Source organism: Malus domestica, chromosome 13 (genome assembly GCF_042453785.1).
Source record: "Malus domestica chromosome 13, GDT2T_hap1".
NCBI classification, from domain to species: Eukaryota; Viridiplantae; Streptophyta; class Magnoliopsida; order Rosales; family Rosaceae; genus Malus; species Malus domestica.
In genome coordinates, this window is record NC_091673.1 from 9750331 (window position 1) to 9767372 (window position 17042).

The window sequence follows — 17042 nt, forward strand, 5'->3', positions numbered from 1 at the left end:
TTTTTTGTTTTGATTTTTTTTGTTTTGTTGAAAACAGCAAGGCCTGTCATCGATACTGCCGACATTGTAGGAAAACAAACACAAAGTATGAAACAAATAATATGTTCAACTATAATTCTAGGCCTGCAAATGTGAAACACTAGACTTCCATCTCTGTTTATTGATTGAATTATACTTCGTTGATCGGAATTAGGCTAGTTGATTAGCGTAAGATTCCAACTCTCTAACACTTGAGTATGAATCCTTTTTTGCAAAACTCAAATAGTCTAGAATATCGTCTTTTCACGAAAGTTCAAGACCCATGTCACGCTATGAGTTTGACGTTTACATATTCAAGTGATTAGCGTTGATTTGGTCTTCCCGCGTAAACATTTATATATGGCTCTCTCTCTCTCTCTCTCTCTCTCTCTCTCCTGCAGAAAATATTGTGTAAGCAGCAATTTCTGTGAAGGAGCAGCAAACAGAGTAAGCCAAATTTCATCTGTTCAAACAACATACAATTTGTTACTAGATTCAGCGTCACCGTCGCCCTTATTGACTCTCCATTTTTTCTTCCTCTCTCTCTCTCTCTCTCTCTCTCTCTCTCTCTCTCTCTCTCTCTCTCTCTCTCTCTCTCCTCTAATCCATTTAAATTTAAAGAGCTGCTCTCTCATTTTTTCTCCGGGGCCTTAGTTTTTCGGTGTTCTTCGTATGCTCTACATATGTAAATCATACACACTCGGAAACTCCAGCAAACCCGGATGAACAAGTCCCCCAATTGTAGATATTGTTAGGGTTGTTTTCTCGGTCTGCAGGTTACTATCATGTCTTATCTAACGGCAAGAACAGGGCGGCAGAGGCAGCGCTACGACGGTCATTTGAGGCTTGTTTCGGGGTGAGCACTTCTATCACCTCTTTGTTTTTGGTCATAGATTGTTCCCTTCGTTCTCTTTTTATCGAAGGAAGCAAGTGTTTTACTGTTTACTGAGAGTATGAATCCGAATTGAAGCCTTGCTAGCACTCGTTTTATGATAATTTCTTGATGTTTTAGCATCATGTGTTAATTATGTTTCAAATGATTTTATCTTTGTGTGTGATAAAAAAGGAGGCAGATTGTCTGTCCGTCTTTTATCATACCCTTCTCATCCCCTCTCGTATTGTACGGTCATGGTTAAATTACGTCAATATTTTATATTGATTTTTTTATAAAGATAATAAGAAAAAAAACAATAAAAATATAAAATATTAACGTGGTTTAACCGTAACCGCATAAATAAGAAGAGATGGAAAGAGTATGATACTGGAAGAGCAGACAATCTGCCTCCGATAAAAAAAAACTTGCGCAATAGGTAGAATTGAGGTGACAAGAGCTTATCTCTGGGTCCCAATGTTTTGTTTTAACAAGTTGCCAAAGGGTCCAAAATTGCTAATGGCCAAGGGTTGAGTTGCTAAAGCTGGGCCTAAAAATTGCCTTTTGATGGTTCATGGGTCCATTCACTTATGTTCACACTTCACACCAACTATCGGTAATTTCCCTTTTAGTCATTGCGCAGTTGTAGTGTTCTCTAATGTGAGTTAATAAGCATATCACATTCATAGTAAAGTTATTTTCTAATCAAGACTTTAAATAACATTTTCTATCTTAATCGTCGGAAAAGACCTATAAGGCTTAGACACATATCAATTGTCGATATCTTACCTAATGGCTAAGGAAGACGTAGCAATTTAAGAACTTTATCGTCTTTGTATGTATGTCTATGTCTCTTAGCTATCTTTGCATCTCAATTGTTTGTTTGTATCAGTTGAGTCATGAGTCGAACTTTAGCAGGCTTTCACTTCATCTTGAGTTGACATTATAGCAAGTGTAAAACTGAAAAGCTTTCTAACTAATGTTTTGTACGGTTCTCTTGTTTTGATATCCGTGATTGACAATATTATGCTTGCAATATTGCATAACTCAGACTGGTAACTGTTTATCTCCTCTTAGGAGGAGGATTTAGTCTCTCCTCGAGACTATCATAATTACGTACTACGTATTAAGAACAAAACTTATGCTTATAAATATGATCGTCAACTATTAGATTAGTCTTCATGAATAATAATGCAGGAAAATGCTACAAAAATTTACAATGTTCCGTTTGCAGCATAACTGATCTGGTAGAAACCATAACACGAGTAAACTTAAGAGTCATCATGAATAATGCAGGAAAATGATGTAAATCTTTACATTGATACCCTCCTCTTGCTGATTACCGGGAAATAAGTACTTAGGTAGGTAGAGTCTAATTTCATGATCAAAACATTTTGTTTGTGAAAATGTAGCTAAATCATGGAATCTTCATATAATACGGTTCAGTAGGTACATCATGTCATCATAACTAGTTTATTCTTTGTGTTGGTCCTATCGCTTATTTTGCGTTGGATATCCTTTCTGTACGTGGTTGATATTGTTCTTCATTCAGAACTACTCCTTCTCACTCTCTAGGTTTTATGGGGGTTTTTTTCCTCATTCTGCATTTCTCTTTCAACCAAATATATTCTCTCATATTATTTGAATCTGCTTAAATGGATACCACCCTCTTACTGATTAGCCTGAACTTAAGCTACTTAGCTAGAAGAGTGTGCGGGAGATTGGACACTTAAGATCAAACCTTATTGTTTGTAATGTAGGCAAATCAAGGAAGGTTCATAATATGGCAATTATGGTTCAGTATGTATAACATGTCATAATAACGCGTTGGTTCTTTGGATTGGCCCTAATCCTTTCTGTGTAGGGTATCCTATCTGTTATTATCTATCGATGATGTTCTTCCCTGAGCACATCCCCCATCCACACCCCCCCCCCCCCCCCCCCCGAGAGGCGCCCTCTCTGTCTCTGTCTCTCTGAGGGGTTTATCGAGAACTTCTATAACATTTCCCTTCTGTATTTCCTTTTCAACCAGCTACATCGTCTCACATTAATCTGGAAGTTTCAACTTTCCTGGTTTTAACTTTCTATGTGGTGTAAAAAATAGGTGTATTCCTTATAGGTTTGAAAAGAGTGATGGCAGTTGCAATGGCAGTATAGAGCAAAAATTGCTTGTTCTCATGATTTCTTCTCCAAGTCGGGACGATCTTGTGTTTCCAAAGGTATTATCTTCTTGCTTTATTTGTTCAATACATAAAGGCTCTACTTTGGTCAAACATTAAGCATAGCAACACCTTCTTTCATGATCAGGGTGGATGGGAGGATGACGAAACCATGAGCGAAGCTGCCTGTCGCGAGGCCTTAGAGGAAGCCGGAGTGAAAGGAGTTCTTGGTGTAGGTTTCCCTTTCCTGCTTGGTAACAGGCACGGCCACCTTGGCACTTTAATTTTTAAATGCAACAGAATTTGTACCTGGACATCTAATTTAGGAGTTTTCTGCCTCACATATTCTCTCATGTAACCTATTGTTGTAATGGATTCTCACTTCATGTGTCAATAGTTTTGGAAATCTGTTTTCGTGGTTTTACCCGATTTTCGTTGGTACATGTTTAATGTGATTACAGTGCCTCATGCATAACACTGAGACTGGTCATGCTTCAATACATAAAAGATGACTAACTCAATTCAGACTATGAAACTCAAGTAAATAAATAAATTTCATTTTTGCTTCAGGACAATCCACTGGGAGCTTGGGAGTATAGAAGCAAGAGCAAACAGAAGAGCTGCAGTCTGCAAGGAGGTTGTAAAGGTTTCATGTTTGCAATGGAGGTGACTGAGGAACTTGATTCCTGGCCCGAGCAGGCTAACTATGGAAGGAAATGGGTGAGTTCTGTACCCTGTTGCAAACTTTTGGGCCAGCAGATAAAATGCTGGCAACTAGTTGAAACAAGCACTATAAATTTGTAACCATCTTAGCTTTCAAACTCAGCCCTTTGGCGCGACCTTAAGTGAGGACTTGATATAATTTGTTGGTTGTAACCATTTTTCAGCTCACAATAGAAGAAGCATTCAGATCCTGTCGTTATGACTGGATGCGAGAAGCGCTACGAAAATTTACAACACCTCTCTCGGAGACCAGGGAAAATGACACAAGGAAAGAACTGGATGAACTTCCTTTGAGGCCAATCTCAGAAATTGGATCAGAACATCCAAATCCAATGTCATCATCGTCAACGTCCTTTGCTAATCATCCCAGCATACAGCAGCTTGCAGCTTAAAAATTCATGCAGTAAATGAACTGTAAAGGGTTGATCAATGATCACAAGTCATATAAAAATCCCTTGTACTGAAATTTCCCGTCTGTAGCAATTTTCTCTAGTCTTAAATTGTTATATTTTTTCTAGTAATTATGTTTATTTTTTAACTAAGTCTGTTTAGATTTCCTCATTTGTACAAGCCTGTAATCAAATCAAGATTTGGTGGAATGCACAGTTGAGAACCCTTAAATTATGTACTTGAAATTTTGTTTACAAGAAATGCTGTTTAATGTTTGGAGAATGCAAAACTTCTATGTTAGAGAATCGGCAAATATTTTATGCGACGTATATTGTGTGGTTCTAATTCTCATAACACAGAAGCTTTTTAGAATAAAACTTCCATAACTGTCCTGCTGTGTAAGTGATAAACTACAAGTTAAAAGAACAATTCTAGTGTAATTAGTAGTGCTTCTGGTAGCCGTCTCTCTGAAATCTTGACACTAAATACTTGAACATACACAGTTGTTCGGGCAAAGATTTCTCTAGAGAAGAATCCTCGGATCTCAGCACAGCTCCCCAAGGGATTTGCATTTTGAATGTGTAGTCAGGCTCTTACTTGTTGATGTGCTACAAGAAGAGAACAAAGTTAGTTCTGAAAAGTGCCTTTGTGGGGCCTTAGGTGTAGGCTTTGAGATTCGCAATCAAAACTAAGTGCTAGGCGTGCCACTGTTGTCACAGTCCGTCCCTGATTTTAAGAGTTTTTAAAGTTTTAATAAAAGATTTTACAAAAATGCCCTTTGAGGCACGCGCATTATTCAAGGTTAATCATTGTGTCGTGTCATCTAAGATTTGTTTTCTTGACATATCCTCGTAGTACTCGTCGCTACGGAAACGTGGGCGCAGACGATTCGTGATTTGAAGTTACGGTTAAAGTTTTACGGAACTCTAACCTGAGAAGTACTTTTACTTTGGTTAATATATATATATATATATATATATATATATATATATATATAGGAATTGCTTAAGGGGAGGGATCCCCATTTTTTCAAAAAAATAGGGATACGTTTCCTACCGTTGGATTTGACTTTAATGAAATCATGTGGTTGAGATTCTGTGGCCTGTGTTTTAATCTCAACCACACAATTTCATTAAAGTCAATCTAACGGTGGGGAGCGTGTCCCCATTTTTTTTGAAAAAATGGGGATCCCTCCCCTTAAGCTCTCTGTATATATATATATATATATGTGTGTGTGTGTGTGTGTGTGTGTGTGTGTGTGTGTGTGTGTGTGTGTGTGTTATTATTTTTATTAGTTGTTATTAGAAATGGAAAATGAAAGAGGGCAGTCGGGAAGGAAGAAGAAAAGAAAAATGGGATTGGGCAAAACTGCCCAATCTGAAAGAAGAAGGAGGGGACGAATCAGGAGAAGAGAGAAGGAGAATCTGACCAATCAAGAAGAGAAGAAAGAAGGAGAAAGGAGGGAAGGGAGAAACGGGGAATCACGACCCGTGGATTGGCAACCCGACCCGGTCGGTGTTCTTGCCATTTCCGACGAGTTTTGGCCCATTTTTCCGGCAAATTGCTTCAAGAAACCTCATGGGAAACACTCTAGGAGCCTTCCTCTATCCATTCCATCTCAAAATTGGAGAGATTTGGCTTTGAAAATGGAGGAACACGCAAGGAGGGGTGCGGCGGCTTTGGCTTCGAATCACCCAATCCCGAAGCAATTTCTTTCAATTGTCACCACCCATAGCATTCTCTTGAGGCCTAGAACAAAGCCCAAGCATTAGTTGGAGCATCAGAGTTGATTTGAGGACGAATTGGAACTCACCCAATTCTAGGGTTTCGCACGAGTTTGAGCAAATTGGAGCCTTTCCAGGCCAAATTGGCCTTGGCCCTCAGGTATAACGTTTACTCTACTCATTGAGATCTTCATTTCTGTAAATTTTGGTAATTTTTGGAGATAGTTGGATTTTTCGACGAGCCGGGGCGGCCGACCACCACCCGCGGCGGCCCGTGCGGCGGCGCGTGGCCAGTGGCCCGCTAATGTCATTCTTAGCATGTGTTTAATGTTCTAGGTTCAGTTTTGATAATTGATTGACGTAAATTGAGTAATTGAACCTAAGTTCGTTACGATTCGTGGTTAGGTGAAAATGTGAATTGATGATCCAACCGTTGGATCGTCACTAAACTTTGATACGTTGTAATACGTAATATTTGAGGATTTTAAGAACTTACGGATTGGGAATTCGATTTACGGATCTTCCGGAATTGGAGTTGTAAGTTCATACAATATAATGTTAACCGTCACTTGGTTTTGACAATTGACAAAGATTCGACTGTTGGATGGTAAGGAAATTTTAGGATGTTGTTCTAGAGATATATTGTGAACCTCCAGAAGTTATGGATTGGAAATCTGAGTTGCAGATCTTCCGGATCGAACTACGTAGTGACATGTTTTATATAAGTTATATATTATATCGATATGATTTCTGAGGTTTGTCTTGATGATTATTCTAGGCACCGATGGTCATGACGCCTTGATGTGTTGTGCTAGGGAGTTGTAGGGCGAACTCCAGGTGAGTTGGCAGTATTTTCTGTATTTACTTATATACTATTGATTTTTCTCAGAAATTGAAAATAAATGAAAGTATGTTTTAAAATGCCATGCATGCATATTATATGAAATATATGAATTAGTATTTGATGCATATATGTGAATTGGTGCTGTGGACGCACAGGTAAATATCAAGTGAGTTTTATGTTATTCATATGGTTTATTGATGATGTGAATTGCGTTGAGAGCTCATAACCTGCACCCTTGGTGTTAGTGCTTATATTATTCACCCCGCACCACACGCTCACCTTGGATCCAAGTAGGTGCATGTCGTATAGACCATGAGAGGTGGTTCCGACATATCATACAGACCATTAGAGGTGGTTCCGACTTGTAGGTGATTTTAGATTATTATACAGTTGTTGATGAGATAAGCATTAGAGCGTATTCTTACACCTTTCTTATCGTACAGACTACTTCAAGTAGTTCTTATGTATGTGCAAAGTAGCGCCGTACAGGTCACTGTGGTGACTCCGGTTGGTTGGATATTGAGCTATTGAATTAACCGTACATGACCAACTGCAGGGTCTCCGGTTGATTCCTTATTTCACCTGTTAAATGTTGCACCCTTATTCTGTTATTGACGCTTATAGCATGGCATACTTTCTGGTTTTTGATAAAGATTGGTGATTTGAGATATTTGAAGAATTATATGCATATTATGTTATTTTCTGGGAAAGTATACAGGTTTTACAGTGAGGGGTTAGAAATGTTATTAAATGAAATATTTTCGAAAAACTTTGTTTTACTGACCCACTCAACTTTGTTTTGCGCCCCTCCAGGTTCAAGATAGCAGAGCTTTGGTGGCCACGAGAAATCCAACGGTGTTCTGACAGAATTCACAAAAGTAGGACTCACCATCAGGTGTTACATCTTAGTAATTGTATCTTTAAAGCTTCTGAATTGTGTAAATGGTTACGTCACTCTCATGTGATGGCCAACATGCCCTCCTTCGGGACGGGGTGTGTCAACTGCTATCACAATATAGTAGATGTAGAACAAGTGTATTTTAAGTCGATTACTTGCACCCCAAGTTACTTCAAACTTCTTGTTATCAAATGATTGTCGTGGATAGGTTAAGTCTACATTAAGTTCTTTTTCTTTTCTTAGTGTTGTATGCTCGAAATGAAGGGAGTCTAGATCGCCTTAAGTCACTTGTTTGGTTCTAGATTATATCTAATGAAAGCATATTCATTTAAGCGAACCAGATCCAGATGCAAATGGACTTCTTAAAATAGAAAAACAGGTGGAAGTAACTTGAATACATACTGGAGAATGCATTAAGTAATAAATCTACTAATTTAGAAAATAAACAAAGAGCTTTAGGCAAGATTTCACCTTGTTTAGCAAGGTTGAACTTTTTCTAGTCACTTTTCTTTGAGTTTACAAGAGTTGTATGCTTAAAAAGGGATGGATGGTAAACAAGTTTACACAAGGGAATCGATACTACGCCACTAAGGGAGGTAGCAGAGCTTTTAGACTAAACAAAAGATGTCTTTTGTAGGGAACTATCCTTAAAATGACTGAATCTGAGGTAAGTTCAGCTTTTGGATGCAAATCTAGCTTCAGAGCAAAGTTTGTATGTTTGTTTGTTTGATTGGTTGAGTGTGTTTGTCTTTAGGGTTTCTTCTTCCTTTTATAGGCAAACTAACCCGACTGCTGTAACTTTTGCTCTTGCTCGAAAACATTTGGAGGGTAGTGAGTCATCAGCTTTCTTACTTGTAATGCCACTGAAAAGTGTTATTTGGTGGATAGTAGGTTAATCTCCATTACTTGTCACTTCACTTATAGACACGTGGCTTATGACTTTTGGCTGAGAAAGCCTCAATTTGCTTCTAGGCTTAATGCTGGCCTTTGGGCAATTCCCCTTTCAATTGGTATCCTTGGACTTTTTTTCACTTAAACCCAATATTCAAATATTAACCCAAATAACAGTTTTATCTCATCACAAACTCACAATGAATAAAACGAGCAAAACAGAAAAGAGCCAAAAATATCTCAAAGTCCGGAATGATCTTCAAACACGACAAGAAAAATTCAAACATCCAAACGCTCCCTCGAAACCCTGAATCCTTGCAAAAATGCTAGAGCACAATACAAAAACATTCACCCTTCAAAGAAAAATACCTTAATTAATCTTCCTGGTTAGTTTAAGTTTAATTCCAAAGGCCGTGGGGTTTGATCAACTTTGTACTTTTCCCTTTCGGTATCTCAATTTTCTGAGACGACTATGTGAACTCGTGCATTGACAGAGACCTTCTGCTTCACCGTAGATGACTTTAACTTAGCTAGAGAGCAATTTGCAATTAGAAGTTTTTAGTTTGACCGTCACATTTTTATAATAGTCTTATTTAAGGATTTTGTACTTAAGTGTTTTAACATGAGAGAATTAGTAATAACATGTGGCATTGTGATATTAACACTGAAAAATCTCTTGAAACAAACATAAAAATATATACGAACGTGAGAAAGTAACAAGTGATCAAATGATATTTCTTGACTGTCGTATCTTAACATAGTTATTAATCTTATTAAATATGAATAGATACCAAAGTTGATAATATACACATATCAACGACCTAATACGTATGTTAAGACAATCATATTAATAACATCAGATGACGATGTAGCCATAACACATAAAAATCTCACAAAACGAGTTGAAGAATTATATGAATATGGCCAAATGGGAAAAGATCAAGGGACCTTGTTTGTGTGCCTAACTCAACTTTGTCCTAGTTGTCTGGATTGTTAAACTGCCACCTTTATCAAACCCTTAATTTGATTTACACTTTTCTTCCATGTAACACGGGGAGGGTTCCTTTGACTCTCTACACCTTTCTTTCCAACACATCTTTTCACTCACATATATCTGTTTTATTTGTGCCTTGAAATTGGAGATTCATGGGATTCACAAATCCACCTTGGCCTTTATTCGAGTTTTTTTGACTTTTGACACTTAATTTTCTTCCCCCAGGAAACCACTATTCACCTACTAATTAGTTCTTAACGCCACCCACCATTATGTAAACCTTCTTGTTTTCTTTTTTCTGTTTTCTTATACCAAGAAGTTAATTAAGATTAGAGATTTATTAAAATTGCACTCACACACTTTGGTCACTCTAACCCTAGTTGGTTATTTTATTCTCACTTGAAGTTGAAAGTATATACTCAACAGATTCACAATCTACCCATGCATAATGTAAAAAATGTCAGATTTTATTCGTTGTTTTTAGAACAAAATATTTTTTTTTCATCAGATTTTATAAGTTGTTTAGAATAAAACAATTTTTTTTTTAATTTTATCAAATTTATATTTGTTCGAACACTACGTTTTAAACAAAATAAATACTCTTAACCATATAAGATATAAGTTCCACACAATTCACTTTATATGCGATCAAGAATTGCTTGTCAACAGTATATTATGTATAGAGGAAGCACATGGGTTGGCCATGCCACTCAAATGCTTAAGAAAACGATGCACTGTATTTTATTCATTTAAGACCATTTAGCATATGATTGCAGATACTGACTAACCTATAAAATTTGTCATCACAAAACCATTGATTCGAATTGAGAAGGTGCTTCTTGAGAATCTCTCTTTCTATATTTTTGTCAGAATTGTTTAATTAAAATGGAAGCTAGGAAGTAGGAATGATATATAGTTGTGTTGTGTCAGTCATGAGTCAAAGAGAGAGACCGATATCTCAGTCAAAAAATGCACCATAATAATATTGCCAAATGTCTAAAAAGAATATCATCTTATAGAATAATGGTGATCAATCGGCATAAAGCCTTGTTTGGCCTAAATTCAGAAATCTGTGTCCAGGAATCACAAACGGCCGATTTATCCCTATACTTGATGTTATCTTTCCACTTTCTTGATATTAGTTAATTAGGTATAATCTTTATTTTAGATTGGACTATATGCTAGATATCATATCATATACTAGCCATTTTAGATGATATGGTCACTCGAAAGGCCATTTTGGTTGTCTTGGGCATTGATAATGATATTTCGGTGTAACCCAATGATAAATTGGAAAGCCAAATTTACATTAGTTTTTTTTTTTGAGACAAAGATAAAATCAAACGTGTTAAGAACCCACCTCAACCTTTATTTCAACTTGCATGCTTGTTGCCCTAAGTTTATAGTTAGTTGTCCCTCTTTTAAAATGGATACAAATGTTTGACCTATTTGTGACCTTGGCTCCCTCCAATTTTTACACAGTATATAGGCTCGACTTTTGCAATAGGGTAGCAATATGATTCCCATGAGAGTGAACATGCACACGTGAACGTCAAAAGATTGTTTACCAAATCCCATTGAGTGACGTGCAAACACGTATGTGACTGTTAAGTTTGACATTAAAATTTAAAGTGTGAATCTGTATTGTGATAAAATATTTTTAAAATATCACATAAAAAATCAATCAACGACGAATGAAGAGATCCAAGGGTATCAAATATATTATGCATTTCCCATGAAAGACAATTTCTATATGATCAGGGTGACTTGGTTCATTGTTAGAAAGAAGATTGTTCGGTTTGAAGAATCTGGATTTGATTGTTGATCTCTTTTTAGAGGAAAGTCACACTTTGTAATTTTGGTGTGAAACATTCTTTTTTCCTTCAATTGAGTCAAAATCTCCAACAAATTTTTTCTTAGCATATGGTTTTACACAATGGCCAACCATGAGGCATGCACCAATTTGGGATTAAGTTGATAATTACCAATTCACAATTAGCACAAGTTACAAGAACTTGTAAGAGAAAAATATTTGGAAGGATAAGACAGAAGACTAAGATATGTGGATCTGAACTGCCACCATCATTAATTTAGATTAAGCTGACTAATGTCTTCATTAAGGTATTGCCATCTTAGTACTTTTTCTTTCTAGTTTTCGTTATCCATAATCCAATAAATTGGTCTTAAATCGGATTCCAGTTAAAATAACAAAGCACTAGTTAACCTAAATATCTAAAGTAATTAGATATGCATGTACCGTGTACCGAAAGGCCAAGAAAATGGGTCCCAATAGGTCAAGTTTTCTCTCGATCTTTTTCTATTACGTAGGTCTTTCCTAGTGATTGTTTTTTCTTCAAAAAGCTATGCCCTTTGTGTCCCTCTCACATGCAACCCAACATGGCTTTCCTTCAATGGAGGTCTATCTGCGTGTTCATAGTCATGAGCAACGAAGGATGCTCCAAAACTCACCAAAATATAAGAGGAAAAAGCCATTTCCATGTAATTAAACGAATTATAAAACAAAAACTTTGGTTTGAAAAGTTGGGAAAGAAGGTGTGGAACATATCATTATATTATAAGCTCAAATTGGATGCACGTGGCTGAGATAATTATATTCCCTGTGTTGTTGCATGTACGTAAAAGTCTCCATATGCAATGTATAGAGTAACATGTGAAAATGATTTATACTTATCTACGTATGTATAGGACAATAATATAATTTGTCGCGCAATAACATTTCATTAGACTATAAATTTAAACTGTAATATGGGAGATGCTCTGAAAGAGAAAATCTTGGGGATGATCTAGTATATATGCTCGAAAGAGAAATGCTAAGGAGATGCTATGAAAAATGAGACTTTTTATAGACTCTCTGACACCTTAATTTTTTGGCACATTGTTTTATGATGTAGACACGGTAATTGACATTAAACTGTAATGTGACAGAAAGTCTATAAAGAGTCTCGTACTTTGAGAGTAAGAAAGTCTCCTTAGCATTTCTCATGCTCGAAAAGATAAAGGTGGTATTAAAATGGTGATTTGCTAATTGCATTGGGATGATCAATGATGGGGTACTGACAATTGAATGATCATGGGAATGATAATTAGAGATTTGAGATGTATTGAGCAATCATATGTTGCAGGTTACTCCTTTTACAATGCTTTTGGGTTTGGATATATAAAACTTCTTCTCAGGCGTGCATGCTCATAATTCAAAGTAATTTGATTACTGCAATAGAGTCCATGATTAGTAGCTGATCATACATTCAAGTCAGACTCTCTCTCTCTCCCTCCCTCCTTCCTAAGGCACATGCGAGCAAACTTTAGGTTATATATGATATTAAGAACTTTGGGAGTACTGCATTATAATATTTAATCCAATTGAAAAAATATTCCTAATTATTAAGAACATAAACTTGCAACAAGTTAGATGAATCAGCACACAAGGATAATAATGGCCATAAGTTGCTAATCATGCATGCCAAATAAACAAGATAGAAAATGTATTATTAAGTACTTATTCAATCAATCGGAAATCTAAGGCATATATTGCAAAGGTTCCGCGGTGATTTAATTAGGGTTTTGTTTAAATAAACTAGATTTTAACAAATAAATTAGCAACGGATTCATGAAGTTGCTGTCAGCAGCAGAGAGAACAACATTCTCCAGGGTGCCCTCGGGCCTCAGCCATGGATGATGTGCTTTGTGGCAGAAATTACATGATGTCAGTCATGAAAAAGATGGACCCAAAATTTCTGATGATGATTAGCATGCGTGAGTGTGAGAATTAAGATTGCTCATCATTTGACAACTTATTTGGTTTATGGGCAACTCTGTTAATATAAGGAGAAATTTTTGTGTTTAAAGAAAACATTGTCACGTGGAGTTATCATTTTACGTATTATAACATAAGAGGACGACTTTTCAATATGTTTCACTTTCAGAGTATTTAAAATAAACATATGTTAAAATTGAGTAATGCTAGGAACACCAAAATTTTTAAACCAAATGATATGGTTGTAGATGAGTGAATTATTAATTAAGTGTCGATTAACGTGCTTGTTTTTTAATAGTGACACATCATTTAGTTTGCAATTTAGTTTAAAAAATTTAGTCTGCCTAGCATTATCTGTTATAATTTAAGCGAAACTACAAAATCATGTGGCGATGTTCCAGTTACACCAAAAAATCACTATAATACAACATAACTATATTATCAATATTAATTAATTAATTACATAATAATCTCCCTTATTTAAACACCCCAACATGCAACGGACGAAAACCCAAGAAGCCTACAATCATTCCCTTCTCTAAAAATTCTAGTAGTCATCACTGACAATCTCTATCCAAAGCATTATCTCACAGAGAAATTTATAGAAACGCTTTTTTCTTTTTTTTTGTTTGTTTTGTTTTTCAAACAAAATCCATGGACTTCTTCACAGCCTCACCTTCTAAATCAAACAACTCACCATCATCTTCATCAAAAACCAAAAGAAAGCAACAACAGCAACAAACCCAGCAACCACAAACCCAGCAGGAGACTAGGTTTCTTGGAGTGAGGAGAAGGCCGTGGGGCAGATATGCGGCTGAGATACGAGACCCTTCGACCAAAGAGAGGCATTGGCTCGGAACCTTCGATACGGCGGAGGAGGCCGCCTTGGCCTACGACCGAGCCGCTCGCTCCATGCGCGGTTCCAAGGCTCGAACCAACTTTGTCTATTCAGACATGCCACATGGCTCGTCTGTCACCTCAATTATCTCACCCGACGAATCGCAACGCGACATGTCAGCGTTCTTCACTACCCCACTTCCCCAAACCCACTCCCAGTCTCAAACACACACCCAGCAGCCCATATTCACTCATCAGGACCCATTTGATGCCTACACAGTCTCTGGGGGTTCATCAACAGAGTTCGGAAGCGGGTCTTATGGGCCCATTTCCGGCGTTGTTGCTGATGAATCCGGGTATCAGTCTCAATCTCACACTCATGAGCTACCTCCTTTGCCTCCTTGTGTCTCCTCCTCCACTTGTTATGAGCCTGAAGGCATTATGAGCTCGGACGGAGTTTGGAATGAGTCGGGCTTTTACGGGTTTTCACAGCCCACGACGAACAATGGGCTGGACTCATTGGTGAGTGGGTCCTATGTGGGCTTTGACTCGAACGAGTTTGTGCAGCACAGCCCATTGTTTGGGAGCATGCCACCTGTCTCGGATGCGGGTATTGATGGGTTTGATTTGGGTTCATCCTCTGCCTATTTCTACTGACTTGGTTTAGTAAATCCATCTGATCTTAAAGTGTGGTTTTTTTTTCCCTTTTTTTTTGATCAACTTGTTTTGTTTTGTGATGGGCCAAAAGTAAGGGTGCCTTGATGAAATTGTAATGGCTATGCTCTTTATATTGCAAGAATTTGAGCTTCTTGGAGAGTTTAAATGTTCAAATGGTTTGACATGGTTTAGTTAGTCTGGTGAATTATTTTTTTGTATGGAGAAATTTTGGTGCACGACGGACTGACAGAGCACATGACCGTGCAGCCACACAAACAAAACGGAACCATTTTTTTTTCTCAAACTGTAGCTTGCCCTGATCCCACTATGTAGAAAGAAGGCAGTATATATGTGGCCGATCACACACACAAGACCACCTCCCTTGCATGGAGCGGTTAAGCGTGCATAAGACGTTTAACACTAAAAAAAGGAGTTCAAATCTTCTATGGCTTCTCTGTGATCTATCTTATTTGTTGACACTTGGCTATTCATTTGAACCCCACTTAACAATGCTAACTCTTTAACTTATTTCCTCACTTAAAAAAATAAACATAAAAAGATAAAATATGTCAAAAAAACATGTGTCATTCAAATAAATTGGGCACAGAGAGGCCAGAGTCTTTTTGGTGCAGAAGTCTGAAGATTTGAACTCCAAAAAAAAAGTCATGTCGCTCAGCAAATATTTTCCCAAAGATAAATACAAGCGGTCCAAAATATGGGAAACAACCGAGGAACGGGCTAGTTTGGCAAGTAATAGAAACAAGAAAAACCAATAAAAGTAATTTTTGAAGGAAAAACTATGAGAAATTGAACAAAATAATCATAAATTAAATCTCAATTGTTGAAGAAATTAAAACTATACTGACAACATCAAAGATTGACGATATGATGATCAAATATAAACAGCATTACTGAAATCAAATAATTTTCAATAACTGAGATTTGGAAATTGATTGTTTTGTGCCAATTGCTTTAAAATTATTTCTATGCCTAATCCAATGTCATTGGTCTGCTATGATATGGCCAAGCCGGCCAGTTTGTCACGCAAAAGGAAATCGATGACGAATTCGGATTGTGAAACATGTCCCAGTCTTTAGTTTTTTGCCACGGAAGAGACGCAAACACGGTTGGAATTTCCAGTCACCGGCCACCATTTAATGCGACTCCGTCTAAAGTCTTCAGTCTTCAGTCTTCGGTCTTCAGTTTTCACCTTTCATTATTTAGTTTTATAATACACACGCTTTCACGTATTCTTATAAATTGTGATCACTGTTTAATTAACTTCTTAGCTTTCGGTTTTGCCTTGAACCCATATGCTTTTTACCCTATGCTGCGTTTTCATCGCTAAAACACTCGGTTCCATATATTAAATTAGTAATTTATCTCTTATAAACAAATAACGCTGATAACAGAGAATGACTCTTTTATATGTTTGGATGAAGTGAGTTTAAACTGCAGATTTGTTTTAGGTGATGATTTATTTGGAGTTTAAATTATCTTTTGTGCAAGGTTTTAAAAGACGCTAGGAACTAGTTGAGTAGTTGGTTAGGCCCTAACCCCTAGGCGGATTTAAGTAAATTTATTAGATATCGTTTCAATAAGTGTATGCTTATACTTAAAAAAATACATAATTCCACTTAAATACATAAGTTACAAAGTAGAATGACATATAGATTATAAAGTATTAGAACATAAGAACAAAATGAAAGTTATCTACTTTATGTCTAAGTAAGACTTGCGACCTAGGCGCCTGCTGGGCCAGGTGGACGCCTAAGTAGGTATAAACGCCATTTCTTAATTTCAGACGTTTAAGAATTAATCGGGACAATAGCTAACTGTCTAATGCAGAGAATTTTAAAACAATATTTTTGTATGAGATCTTGCCTTGAGATAGATTTTTTTGGTCACACTCCACAAGATGAAATTTGGTTTTGGTGATAGTTTGTATCTTTTCTCCTTTCTTGTGTGAATTGTATCGCTTTCTTGACAATATTTTTTTGGTCAAACTGCTCGAGATAAAGTTTGAATTTGGTGATAGTTTAGTTTGTATCTTTTCCTCCTCGCTTTGTGTGGATTTTATTGTTTTCTTGACGATATTGATGTAATGTAAATGTTTATTTAAAAAAAATAATTTTTTCGTCAAGATAAGCTTTTCAGATTTTTTTTATTTAATTTTTATAATTGGTGCCTTGTGCCTTGTGGAAGAGAAGAACTCTCATGACGTAAGATAATACGATTGTATTCGTGCCATCAAAATCATT

At 36.7% G+C, this 17042-nt stretch overlaps 2 protein-coding genes across 4 annotated transcripts; both read left to right on the forward strand.

Annotated features, from left to right (window-relative positions):
- On the forward strand, positions 1-4395 carry LOC103414516 (nudix hydrolase 13, mitochondrial-like). Of its 3 annotated transcripts, XM_070811059.1 has the most exons (6): positions 429-465; positions 640-874; positions 2994-3108; positions 3197-3280; positions 3619-3768; positions 3936-4395. In XM_070811059.1, the coding sequence occupies exons 2-6, from the start codon at positions 804-806 to the stop codon at positions 4161-4163; spliced, it is 648 nt and encodes a 215-aa protein (XP_070667160.1). In that variant the 5' UTR covers positions 429-465; positions 640-803; the 3' UTR covers positions 4164-4395. The 3 variants fall into 3 exon arrangements, with proteins under 3 accessions (XP_028947510.1, XP_028947511.1, XP_070667160.1); XM_029091677.2 differs by having other exon boundaries at positions 1-874; XM_029091678.2 differs by having other exon boundaries at positions 112-874; positions 3009-3108.
- A 9403-nt stretch (positions 4396-13798) lies between these two features.
- On the forward strand, positions 13799-14972 carry LOC103452505 (ethylene-responsive transcription factor LEP-like). The gene has a single exon (XM_008392004.4). The coding sequence runs from the start codon at positions 13942-13944 to the stop codon at positions 14779-14781; it is 840 nt and encodes a 279-aa protein (XP_008390226.1). The 5' UTR covers positions 13799-13941; the 3' UTR covers positions 14782-14972.
- Positions 14973-17042: the final 2070 nt, after the last annotated feature.